Genomic DNA, 13816 nt, shown 5'->3' with positions numbered 1-13816 from the left:
GTAATCAAGTATGAATAATTCTTACAGCATGGCTTATTACTAAAAGGGTATCAAATAAGTCCTGTTATCCAAAGAATGGCTTCTCTCATCCTTCAAGGTCAAGTTAAGCTTGTATTCAATGGGCGAACCTGCATTCCCTGCTCATTGTGACAGAGGGAGACACTTTCTCAGAGTCATCAGCTTGACCAGGTTCAGGAAGACTGAGAATAGCACAGGCCTCGACAAGAGTTTTCACAAAATAAGCTTTATATTGTTTATGGAGACATAAGGGGTAAAGGGAACCCCCAGGTGTACAGAGTCTTGTATTTTCTGAGGAAGGTAATGGTTCCCCCCAGCGCTATTCACTTCTCCAGAGTAGATCATTTTCCCGAAGACATCTGGCAATCCACACATAACAGTTACCCATCCTAAAGTTGCACATTTTTATAGTTTGAGCCATCAAGTGTACCTCCCCGACGGAAACAGGTAAACAGCATTGGGGAACTTGTTGTCACTCATACACTATATGCATCCCCCCCCCCCTCAGTGGAGCTTTGTGTCATTCTTTTTACGTTTTATGCCGATTGTGATTGATACTTGTTCCACTGCGAAAGGTACAATTTGGCAATCCATTTAATTTTGGGTGGTTATATATATATATATATATATACACACACACACACACACACATATAGATATATATACACACATATAAATTCCGTGAAAAAAACATAGGTTTCAGGGGCGTTAGAGTTAGTTGGACATTTCACTCGTACAAAACCGTAGAAATTCCCCTGTTATAGTTAGTTCAGCTAACTATAACTCGCGCCCGCACAATGCACTGCTGATGACGTCACATATTACATCACTCATGACATGTTCAGTGACATCACTCAAGACATCACTGATGTCATCTCAAATGACATCACTCATGACATCAATAATGACATCATCCAGTCAATGTGTATTTTTGTGAAATTTAAATATGTTTTATATATGTATATGTCGAGGTCGATGGAAGATAAGTGGGTATATAAGTGTCTAAATGGATGATTTTGTTTGTGTGAAACTGATTGTATAACTGACTGATTAGGTGTATCTTAGTGAATACATGGGTTAGTGAGTAATCTTTAAATGTGTACATATCTGTATCAGTCTCTCACTTTGTGTATAAGTGGCAGCATGGGTTGGTGAGTAGCTACATGTGTGTCTATATGGGTTATTAGTTGGTTTTTTGAGTATCAGTAGGAGTGTCTGAGTGTCAGTGTTGTTTGTTGGGTGTATTACCGCCCTGTTCCCACCAGAAGCGGCCGCTCCTCACGCTGCTCCCCTGCTCTACCTGGTATCGTAGCGCTATACCGCCAAACGGCTGCCTGCCACCTCGCCTTACTACCACTATTGCTATTGCCAGATCGTGTACAATATTGTAACGTAGCGCTGGATTGCCTGACTGTTTAAATAATCGCTAAGCATAATTATTTCGTAGCGCGAGACTGCCAAAGTGCGCTGTAACTTTGTTTTCAATTGTGCTGTGCTGCCTGAAGTAATCATTTTTGCCTGATTGTGCCGGTGCCACTACCATTAGCATCGCGCTTTTTGTGATTGTGCACAAATCCTGTATCGATTTTGGCTTGCTGCCATTTTGTTTTTGTTGTTGTTGTTGTGCCTCCCTGCCCGGATCTCCACCCCGCTCCCGCCTCCCAGCTGCTCCTCCCTCGCCCCCGCCCCCTCCACTATCCTCATATGACAGATGCTTTTGGGCGCAGCGTACACGCGCAGCGGTCGCGCCCCATGCGCGCCGAAGGTGCGCCAAAGGTAAGCCAGTCTACGCCCGTCCACGCCTGGACCGCGCCCAGCGACAGACCCCTTGGCCCCCGCAAACCCCCCCCCACCCGCATTACGTACGACGCCGCAACCCTCTCAGCACTTAACCCCGGCCGTCTCCCAAACTGCTACCAAGCCGCCCCAGGACACACCCATGGACCCTTCACCTGCCACTCCTGCAAGTTCGAGTGCATCAGGACCCACACCAAATCCACTAATTCCAAACAGAGCTCCGACAACAACTACCTAAAGTGCACCCTGCTCAACACCCGCTCGGTCCACAGACACTCCATTGAACTTTGGAACCTACTCAACACCACATCGCCGGACGTCGCCTTTCTCACAGACACCTGGAAGAACGCTTCATCAGCGCCCGTAATCGCCATTGCCATCCCGGACGGCTACAAGATCATTCGAAAGGACTGCATCAACCAAACGGGAGGAGGCATAGCCATCGTCCATAAGAACACCATCCGCATCACGACCAGTTCCGACGATAACCTCGCTACCGCCGAACACCTTCACTTCCAGATCCACACCGACCCCAAGACCACTCTCAGAGGCACCCTCATCTACAGACCTCCAGGACCCTGCACACAATTCAGCGAAGACATCACTGACTTCATCAGCCCACATGCCCTCCCCTCCGAGAACTACATCCTACTGGGAGACCTCAACTTCCACCTGGAAAAGAATAACGACAACAACACCACCACCACCCTTCTGGACAACCTGGCCAATCTCGGACTCAAACAACTTGTTGACACCCCCACCCACCTTGCCGGACACACACTCGACCCAATCTTCACCTCCAGCAAACACATCTCCTTCGATCACACCACAGCTCTCCACTGGACGGACCACAGCTGCGTTCACTTCAACTACAAAAAGACCACGACCCACAACCCCCCACAACCTATCCCCCGAAGAAATTGGAACAAAATCACCACCGCCCAGCTCTCCTCTTCGCTTCACCTAAACCCTCCTGCCTAATCATCGGACCCAAACCAAGCAGCCACCAACCTCACACAATGGATCACCCTCAGCACCGACGAACTAACACCCTTGAAAAACCATCAAATCAAGCAAGGTAGCAAAAAAGCCCCCTGGTTCAACGATGACCTTAAGAAATCCAAGAAGCTCTGCGGCACCCTCGAGAAAGCCTGGAGAAAAAACCCAACCACTGACAACCTGGCCACCTTCAAGAACGCCACCCGCAAACACCACCAACTGATCCGATCCACCAAGAAATCAGCACTCAAAGATCGACTTGACAACAACGCCCAAAACAGCAAGGAACTATTTAACATCGTAAAAGATTTCACCAACCCCACCGCCGGCACCAACGACATCACTCCCTCCCAAGACCTCTGCAACTCTTTATCCTCATTCTTCCACAACAAAATCGCCGACATACATAACAGCTTTGAAAACCAGTCCGAAGACCAGTCAACTCCACCCACCTCCGAACCAAAACAGCACTCTAACAACCTTTGCGCCTGGAACCCAATCACTACTAAAGACACCATCCGCCTGATGAACTCCATCCACTCAGGATCGCCAACCGACGCATGCCCCCACCACATTTTCAACAAAGCAGACTCCATCATCGCACCCCATCTCCGCGATGTCATCAACTGTTCCTTCAACTCAGCTACCTTCCCGGAAATCTGGAAACATGCCGAACTCAGCGCCCTTCTGAAGAAACCCACAGCGGACCCCTCTGAACTTAAGAACTACCGCCCCATCTTGCTCCTCCCATTCCCTGCCAAAGTCATCGAGAAAGCCATCAACAATCAGCTCGCCGCCTTCCTTGAATGCAACAAATCCCGCGACCCCTCACAGTCTGGCTTCCGAGCCAAACACAGCACCGAAACCGCCCTCATCGCAGCTACAGACGACATCCGAACGCTACTGGACAACGGAGAAACAGCTGCCCTCATCCTACTTGACCTCTCCGCAGCCTTCAACACAGTCTGTCATAGCACCCTGATACAACGCCTCAGCAACGTCGGAATACAAGGAAAAGCTTTGGACTGGATCATCTCATTCCTCGCCGGAAGAAGAACCCAGAGAGTCCGCCTCCCCCCATTCAAATCAGAGGCCACCGAAGTCATCTGCGGCGTACCACAAGGATCATCACTCAGTCCCACCCTCTTCAACGTTTACATTAGTCCCCTAGCATCCATCGCGCGACAACACAACCTCAACATCATCTCCTACGCAGATGACACCCAGCTGATCCTCTCCCTCACCAAAGACCCAAACACCGCCAAAACCAATCTACACGAAGGAATGAAAGAAGTAGCCGAATGGATGAAGAACAGCCGTTTAAAACTTAACTCGGACAAAACGGAAGTCCTCATATTAGGATCATCCCCCTCTGCCTGGGACGACTCATGGTGGCCACCGGCCCTGGGTACAGCACCGATACCTACAGATCACGCACGTAACCTGGACTTCATCCTGGACTCCTCCCTCTCGATGACCAGACAAGTCAACGCCGTCTCATCATCATGCTTCAACATCCTACGTATGCTCAAAAAAATCTTCCGTTGGATCCCCACCGAAACAAGAAAGACGGTCACCCACGCACTGGTCACAAGCCGACTGGATTACGGAAATACCCTTTACGCCGGAACCACAGCCAAACTACAGAAAAAACTCCAACGCATCCAAAACGCCTCAGCTAGACTCATACTGGACATCCCCCGTCAAGCTCACATTTCCGGTCACCTGAAAGACCTCCACTGGCTCCCCGTCAACAAGAGAATAACGTTCCGTCTCCTCACCCACGCACACAAGGCCCTCTACGACCTAGGACCCGAATGCCTCAACACTCGACTGTCCCTCTACACCCCCACCCGCCAACTACGATCGTCCAATCAAGCCCTCGCCGCAATTCCGCGCATCCATATATCCACCATGGGGGGAAGATCCTTCTCCTACTTAGCGGCCAAAACCTGGAATTCTCTCCCCACCCACCTCCGCCTTACACAGAACCACCTCTCCTTCAGAAAGCAGCTAAAAACCTAACTATTCGACAAGTAAAGCACCCACCCTCCCTCAAGCGCCTTGAGACCCTCTGGGTGAGTAGTGCGCTATACAAATTTCTGAACTTGAACTCGAACTTGCATAGATGCATGAATGAGTGAGTCACTGTTTTTATGTGTTGAAGACAGCATGTGTGCAGGACTGTATGGGTGGATGAGTGTGTGTATGGGTGTGTTGGTGAGTGAATGACTGTCTCAGTAGTGTCTTTATGAGTAACTACTTAAGTTTTAAACTAGTATATGTGAGTATTGGTGTATGTAAGTGAGTATATGTGAGAGTGAGAGATTGGAAGAGTACCTGTATAAATGAGTATGTGTTTCTATAAGTGATGGTTTAAGAGAGTAAGTATGTGTTAGTAAGTGCGGTGGTGTGTGTATAACTGTATACACAAGTAAAGGGATGTTTGGTACTTTCTTTGCATGTGTGACTATGTGTGTGGGTAACTATGGATGAGTGGTGGTGTGTAAGTGCATGTATAGGTGTATGAGTACATATGATGAGTGAGTGCATGTATGAGTGACTGTATAGGAATTTTGGTGAATGAGTGGATGTGGGCGTAGATCTTGGAATTAGTGAAAGGGTATGTTGTAACTGGTATTGATTGGTGTGTCCATTGTTTTGAAAATTGATATTTTTAGAGTGTGTGTATCAAAGGTTACATTAGGGTGAGAGAAGGTCTGCCACTCTATCACAAGGCTGATGTCATCAGTGATGCCATTTGAGATGTCATCAGAGATGTCATATGTGATGTCATTGACCATGTCATGAGTGATGTAATATGTGATGTCATCAGCGGTGCATAAGGGGTAAAGGGAACCCCCAGGTGTACGAGTTATAGTTAGCTGAACTAACTATAACGGGGGAATTTCTATGGTTTTGTACGTGTGAAATATCCAACTAACTATAACGCCCCTGAAACCTATGATTTTTTCGGTGAATTTCTACGTTTTTTTTAATGCTAATTTCTAACTATAACGTGCCTGAAACCTATGGTTTTTTCAGTGAATTCCAAGGGTTTTTTAAATGCTTATTTCTAACTATAACGTGCCTGAAACCTAAGGTTTTTTAAGTGAATTTCAAAGGGTTTTTAAATGCTAGTTTCTAACTATGCCTACAGTGGTAGGACATGTGAAGAAAGAAGAAAAACAGAAAGAAAGAAGCAAAAGGAATGCTAAAAGAAGCAACAGAAGTCCACAAAGACGAAGACAAGTGCAGGAAGAAGAAAGACGTGCAGAAACAACCAACAGAGGAGCAGAAAGAGCCCTTGTTGTAAAATCATCCTGTGCCCACAACTTTTTCTGACGGGTACTGGTGGTAACGGACTCTGACTAACCAGGCCTAGAGCTAGTGCTATGCTAAAAGACACTTAAAATACAGTGAAAACACCTACATACAATGGGGAACACTGTGTGTTGGGGTACCCCTGTGATTGGCATGACCTTCTCTGTAAGCCCCTAGTACATAATAGGGCAGGGGGATTAAAATTACCTCTAAGTCAGAGGAGCAGAAATATGCTACTTTAACTAGTAGTCGCGTTTGCAGAGTGGTGGAGAAAGGGTGCTGGGCATTCAACCAAAGCTCAGGAATTCCGCTGCGTAGGACTTACAGGAGGTAGATGAAGGGATTGTTGGCCCCAAACTCCCTCAGGACTAAATTGGACTTCATCCCCCATCCCGTAGTCTGCCACGAGGAACGTTTGCAGAGTGGTAGAGAAAGTGGGCCATGGCCTCTGAAGACATATTAGCAAACCCTCTGTATGGGACTTACTGTAGGTAACAAGAAGGGTAGTTGGCCCCCAAGGACATCCTTGGGGGCCAACTTCCCAAACTATTACCTCCAGTCAGTCCCACACAGCAGCATTGTTAAGTACTCATACCAGGCCATGCCCACTTTGCCCACCACTCTACAAACGCACTCCCTGGCACGCTCTTGGATGGGGACTGAAGTCCCCTTGACTGCTGAGGGTCCTATAGGGGCCAACTATCCTACCTTTTACCTCCAGTAAGCCCCACGCGGTGGGATTGGTAGGAGGTAGACAAAGGCCATGCCCCCTTTCTCCACCACTCTGCAAACACGCCCCGGCGTGTTATAAGTTGGGGGATTAAGTCCCCTTGAATCCTGAGGGTTCCTGGGGTCCAACTAGCCCTCCAGGTACCTCCAGTAAGCGTCACAGAGCTGCGTTGCAGAGAGGTGTAAAAAGGGGCATGGCCTGGGACACCTCTCTGCAACGCAGACCTGCGGCGCTTACTCGAGGTACCTGGTGGGCTAGTTGGCCCCCAGGGCCCCTTAGGATTGAAGGGGAATTAAATCCCTAACTTAAAACGTACCACAGGGCGTGTTTGCACACGTCACCTCAGATTCCCCCCCTCCCTTTACCACTTTGTAAACACGTCCCGTGGCACGTTTTCAGTTGGGGGATTAAGTCGCCTTGAATCCTGAGGGTCCCTGGGGTCCAACTAGCCCACAAGGTACCTCCATTATGTGCCAGGGAGCTGCCTTGCAGAGAGGTGTTCAGAGGCTGTGCCCCTTTTTACACCTCTCTGCAACGCAGCCCTGTGGCGCTTACTAGAGGTACCTGGTGGGCTCATTGGACCCCAGAGACCCTCAGGATTCAAGGGGACCTTATCCCCCAATTTAAAACGTGCCACAGGGCTTGTTTGCACACGTGTCACCTCAGGCCCCGCCCCCTTCCTTCACCTCTGTGTAAAAGCGCCCTGTGGCGTGTTTTAAGTTGGGAGATAATGTTCCCTTGAATCCTGAGGGTCCCTGGGGTCCAACTAGCTCACCAGGTACCTCTGCTAAGCGCCACAGATCTGTGTTGCAGAGAGGTGTAAAACGGGGCGTGACCTGGACCACCACTCTGCAACGCAGCCCTGTGGCTCTTACTGGATGTACCTGGTGGGCTAGTTGGCCCTCAGGATTCAAGGGGACTTAATCCCCTATCTTAAAACGCGCCACAGGGCGCGTTTGCAGAGTGTTGCTGGGAGGGGGCGGGGCCTCTGTCACAATCGTATCTTTATTTTTGTTAGAAGGGGGGCTGTGTGGCCTCCCTTCTTTTCCCTATTTTTGGGGCCTGGCGATCCCATCCCCCATGGCTTGACCCCCTTTTTGAAACAATTAACAGGAAAGGGGCCGCGTGGGCCCCCCTCCAGTTGCCAAATCCGGCCCCGGGGACCCCATCCCCTGGGGCATGACCACATAATTATTCTTTTTATGGTGGGGGGGGCTGTGCGGAAATCGATAAAACAGCAGAACAATGGGGGTTGGTTCTGTTGGGTTGTTTCATAGCAGAGGGTGGAAAATGCTGTAATATTGTTTTTAGTGGCAGCTCCTGCGTGAAAGCCAGTTTGGAAAAAGGGGAGCAGCTCATTTTCTTCTGCCCAGCTTTCCAGTTTTTTCAATAGTATTCAGGCAAAAGCTTTAGCTTCCAGATCTAACAGTGCTATTAGGCAGCAATTGCTCGGTTTTAGGAGGTCTCCTTTCTTAAAGATCAGGCATAATATTAATCCTCGCCAGGCTTCAGGTGTTTTGCCCAGTATGTAAACGGTGTTAAAAAGAAGAGTTAGTCAGGGCCGGACTGGGAACCAATACCGTCCCTGGCAAAGTGCTCGGCCGCCTCCTCCCTGCCTCCCCCCCTGGGGGGGGGAGTTGGAGGTGCGCCAAGCTCTTTGCCAGGGCCGGTTTTCAGTCGATTTTGTTACAGGGCCGATTTTGCAGCTATGCTGCAAAAACGGCCCTGTAACAAAAACCGCCCCCAGAGGCCCCAAACAGGCCCCCACCCATACGGCGCACGGGGGATTGCCCGGTGCCCGCTACGGCCAGTCCGGCCCTGGAGTTAGTAACCCTGGCCAGTCTTCTGGGGCACACTGGAAGATCCCGGTCTGGAGTCCATTTGAACCAGGTGCTCCACTTGCCTTCATTGCCTTTATTAGCTTTGCTATTTCCAAGGGTGAGGTTAGGTCTTGGTATACTTCTGATTTCGACAGACAACGCAGTTTAGAGTACAATCTGCTGACGTGGTTCGCCCAGTTTGGAGGTGAAACCCTGTTTTCCCGGGATATCCCAAGTGAATTTAGGTTGTTTACGTACCTACAAAAATGGGCTAGAGATCTTTCTTTGAGCATAACAGTTTTTTTCCATTCCTCCTCCTGTTGATCTAATTTCAAAGAAAACCTAGCTTTTTTGTGGGCTTTCCGTGCTTCTTTTGAAGCTTTTAGATTACTGGACGTCAGGTAAAACTTTCACATGCGAGTGCTGCTCCTTAGTTTCTTCTGCGTGGGATTGGTGTTCCATTGAGACAGGAATTTCTTTGGGTGGCATGGTGTCTGCTGTGTGCACTTTGAGTCACCCCTACACCCCTGAAGAGAGTCTGTGAGGGCTCTTGTCATGGAATCTCAGTTAGTAAGTAGTAGTTCATCTGGTTGGTCCATATGGCGGACTCTCCCTTTGGGGAGCCATCTGCCCACCTGAGGCAAGAGGAAGGGTTGACACTTGATTTTCCTGACCAAAGTATGTGTTCTAACTGTGTCAAGAAACCCAGCTCCAGGCCATTGTCTGCTGTCAGATGATTAAGGTCCACACTTATGACTAAAGGGTTATGATAACTTTCTTCTTGGTTTGTTATATCAAAACGCCGAAGACGGGTTGCCAGGAAATTTGACATAAAGATGCAATTGATTGAGGAAGTATTCTTAAATGTGTGTCGCCTCTTATTTTCAGCATAAAACACACAAGATGATGGATGGAATGTTGCACAATGGCAAAACATTCACCCCCAGTCACAGATCTGGGTTTAATCGATCGTTATTTTGCTCACCAAGCCACCCCAGTTCAGACATGGCCATATGCAAATCAGTCTTGACCCTGTGCCTCATGGGAACAGTCCAGCCCGAACTGCTAAGCCATGTCTTTCCTGAACCAGAATCAAGCATCCTAGGACCGGTTTCTGCCTATCAGCCGTCTTCAGCCAGGATAGCTTGACTCCAGTGGCTTAGTGAGCAAGGGACCCACGTCTGGGCATACCCTTTCCACATAGGGTGAACATCAAAACACACAAGATGATGGACGGAATGTTGCTCAATGGCAAAACATTCACCCCCAGTAACAGATCTGGGTTTAATCCATCGTTATTTTGCTCACCATGCCACCCCAGTTCAGACAAGGCCATATGCAAATCAGTCTTGACCCTGTGCCTCATAGGAACAGTCCAGCCCGAACTGCCAAGCCATGTCTTCCCTGGACCGGAATCAAGCATCCTAGGACCGGTTTCTGGCTATCAGCCGTCTTCAGGCAGGATAGCGTGACTCCAGTGGCGTAGTGAGCACTGGCCCCACGTCTGGGCATACCCTTCCCACATAGGGTGAACAGCAAAACACACAAGATGATGGACGGAATGTTGCTCAATGGCAAAACATTCAACCCCAGTCACAGATCTGGGTTTAATCCATCGTTATTTTGCTCACCAAGCCACCCCAGTTCAGACATGGCCATATGCAAATCAGTCTTGACCCTGTGCCTCATGGGAACAGTCCAGCCCGAACTGCCAAGCCATGTCTTTCCTGGACCCGAATCAAGCATCCTAGGACCGGTTTCTGGCTATCAGCCGTCTTCAGCCTCTTATTTTCAGGGCACATCTGTATCTGGTCTGCTGACTTTAAGCCAAATGACGTGAGAAGGTCATTGAGTTCTTCTTGTTCCTTACTCATTCGCAAAGCATTGTAATGACTGCCAAGGGATTTGGTGCTAAAGTTCCCTGCCAGCATAACTTCATGAGAAGGATGGGATTCAATGATTTATTTTATGCTAGAGCACAAGGAGCACAAGGAGCTCTTGACACAAGCTCCTTGGGTGTTGTGATGATTGAAATAACTGTTAATATAGAGTAGAGGGAGGACTTTCTTAACAATTTTTAGACCTACTATGGCAAAGGCTTGTAGATTCCTGTGAGTCTGTAAAGGGGAAAAGTCAAAATTATATCTGATTGCCTAAAAGAAATCGAAAGGCCATCCCAAAAGGCTTGTTTTCACTGCTGGTTGAAACACTTCATAGAATCTGTATGTTGCTGTGGGGTTCAGTGACCATGCCTCCTGAAGGCATAAGATGCTGTTGCTTATAAGAAATTCCTGACCAGCCTGGGACGTAACGTTGAAGCCAGACCCACCACATTCCAAGAGATAATAGAGAGATGATTATTTAATGCCTGCTTTCTTGGCTGGAGGCATGAAGGTGCTAAAGAACGGAATGCATTCAGTTTTCTGGGTGGGGGAATAAAGATTGCTGCCCCTGGAAGTTACCAGCAGAATTCTCCCCTCGTAGTTCTGAGATGCTGTTTGACAACTGATAGTCCTATCCTTGGTCCCGCAGTGGACAATCAGGGGGTTGGATGTCTTTGTGGTCCTTAAAAAGCTAGCCATCGGTTGCACCCCACACTCCCTTCAATATAGATCCCCTTGGGGGTGTTGTATCGTCTTCAAGTAGGACATAGGGATATTTCCGTGGTCGAGTGAGTTCTAACTTGATGCCCCATTCCTCAAAAGTTGGGGCCTCTTTCAGTACGGTGTCTCTGGTTGCTGTTGAGTCCCAGTTGGTAATTGTGGATTCTGATGTTGTTGTCCCTGGGATATGAGCAAATGTTACTGAGGTGAGTTCAGTTGAGGTTAGGTGTTTCAAAGATGGTATATGTTGGAATAGTTGTAGAAGATTCCCTCAGTTTAAGATATCCAAAGGGCCGTTTGAGATATAGTGGGGGATGAATGCTAATCTCACTCTGAGGTGATCTACCCCTCTCCGTCCAGCACCGTTTAAGCAAGATTGGGGCAGGTACCATGCCCAAATGCGTTCGCAAACGCCGAAATTCACTGAATTTTGGCATTTGCGAACGCATTTTCGCAAAATGGTATGTATCACCTAAATCTGCATACAAAATAAGGAATCGCACAATTTGCGGGTCCTTATTTTGCGATTGAATTTAAGGAATCGCACATTTTGCGATTCCTTAAATGCAATGTATGTAGCCAAAAAAAATAGGAAAATTCCCTTAAGGAATCGCAAATTACCACCAACTTCTAGTTGGTGGTAAATTGTGAATTCCTTGAAAAATGCACATTTTTGCATTTTTCAAAGTGCCATGTGACACACATACATGCCCTTAGAGCATGTATGTGACCCACATGTGCACCCCTGCATATTCCAGGGGTGCAACAGGGTGTCCTTTGGACACCCCTGCACCCTTGAAATTATTCTCAATTTGCGATTAGCAAATTGTGAATCGCAAATTGAGAATAACTTCCCATTAATTTCTATGGGCCTCCTGGCTCATAGAAATGAATGGAAAAGTGTTTCTTAATTGCGAATTCGCAATTTGCGAATTCGCAGTTAAGGAATATCAAGAAATCGCTAAAAAATTGCGATTTTCTTGATACATATCAATTTGCGATTCTGAAATAGCTATTTCTTAAAAATCGCAATTACAGAATCGCAAATTGGTACCTTGATACATATGGCCCATTGTGTTAATTCTCCAAGTTACTGTGTAGGAGGTTCGACGCAATATCTTGCTGGCGAGTCTCATTGTTTGATGGTCCCAGAGGCCGTGGCACTCAGCACTTGTTTATACTTGGTCCTCACATGATTGTATTGCAGGGGCCTGCTACTATTCCCCCTTATTTTCATGTCCTCGGTAGCCGATTTGCAGTGCAGAGATAGAGTAGTCACTCGTTTGTCCTCAGGGATAGGACCTTGTGGGAGGACTCTAGTGGTTTCCTCGGTATTTGTGCTCCCGCTAATCTGGCTTTCCTGGATCCGACCGTCATATCTCCTAGAGACGACAGTGATATCCTTTAAATTCACATGTTGAAAGGCTGTTTGAGTGGGCGTCGCAAGTCTTATAGAGGTGGAGAACTGAGGAGTACAGATGGTGAGGACTCCATTTGGTGAAGCCAGGCAGTTTGAATTATAGGCAGGGCCGATGATAGGAGTTGATGCGGTATATTGGCACAAACTGGAGCCCACTAGTTCTCCCTGTTTAGTTGTTGTATTCCCTAAGCAAGACTGGTGCACGATTACCTGTTCGGCATTGTGCCATGTGATGTCCTTTATGCAAGGGAGGGCTGGCGACAAGGCACATGTGTTACCTTGTGCTTGATTAATTGTGGTTTGAATCATTTGTTTGCCTTTATTTCCTCTTAACTCAGAAGACTGTAGTGTTGTCAAGTTGCAGGCCCCTGGATGTATTTCTGCTATGTGATTTGTGTGATTTCCCTTGAAGTTACTGCTTTTTTTGAGGCTCTGGTTGAAAATTGGGAAGAATTTAGTCTCACAGGGAAACACACATATTGAACTTGCCTCACAGTCATCTCTTACTACTGCGTGTACTTGCAGTTACCAAGTTGCTTTAAATTCAATACTGAGGAAGTAAATCATAAAAGCAAATTACTCACCCCGCCGTCAGATCCTCCCAAGGCGAGCCCTCTCTCTGCTAGCCTGCAGGTGAAATATAATTCACAACAATAACATATTAATTCCCTATTCAGAATTTACAAACACAATGCATAGTTCTCTTTAAAATACTGTAATTGCAACATGTAATTAAGACACCCAGACACTCAGATTTCCATTTGTGCTTATATTAAAAAAAGAAAAAGTAATGACATGTGTTCCATTGTAGGGTCTCTCCATGCTGTCAGGAATAGCTGGCAGGCTATCACCGCTACATAGAGACATCACAATGAGTCAACAAAAATGAAAAGGCTTATAAAGCTGCGTAGGTGCACATGTTCTAGTCCTACAATGTGACTGTTGTGAGGCGAGCATTCTTGTATTGTTTAGGACTATGTAGGACACATAAACCCTACCGACATCAACCTGAGAGTGGACACTAATTGGCAAATACATGCGGAAATATATTGGTTGCAACATAAATGTTTTTACTGGCCAAAGCCAAAAATAAAAATAGACACCA

The 13816-nt window shown here is 47.4% G+C and overlaps 1 protein-coding gene across 4 annotated transcripts in view; it reads right to left on the bottom strand.

The window, feature by feature from the left end:
* The window catches only part of OGFOD3 (2-oxoglutarate and iron dependent oxygenase domain containing 3), a 1065090-nt gene that overhangs the window by 583060 nt on the left and 468214 nt on the right, over positions 1-13816 (bottom strand). For all 4 annotated transcript variants that reach the window (XM_086930659.1, XM_086930658.1, XM_086930657.1 and 1 more), the window contains one exon: positions 13296-13338. In XM_086930659.1, the coding sequence (XP_086786785.1) occupies positions 13296-13338 (43 nt within the window). The remainder of the gene's footprint in view (positions 1-13295; positions 13339-13816) is intronic.

This window comes from Lissotriton vulgaris, chromosome 7, assembly GCF_964263255.1.
Source record: "Lissotriton vulgaris chromosome 7, aLisVul1.2, whole genome shotgun sequence".
NCBI classification, from domain to species: Eukaryota; Metazoa; Chordata; class Amphibia; order Caudata; family Salamandridae; genus Lissotriton; species Lissotriton vulgaris.
The sequence above is the reverse complement of the archived record's forward strand: the minus strand, read 5'-3'. Positions and strand labels throughout refer to the sequence as shown.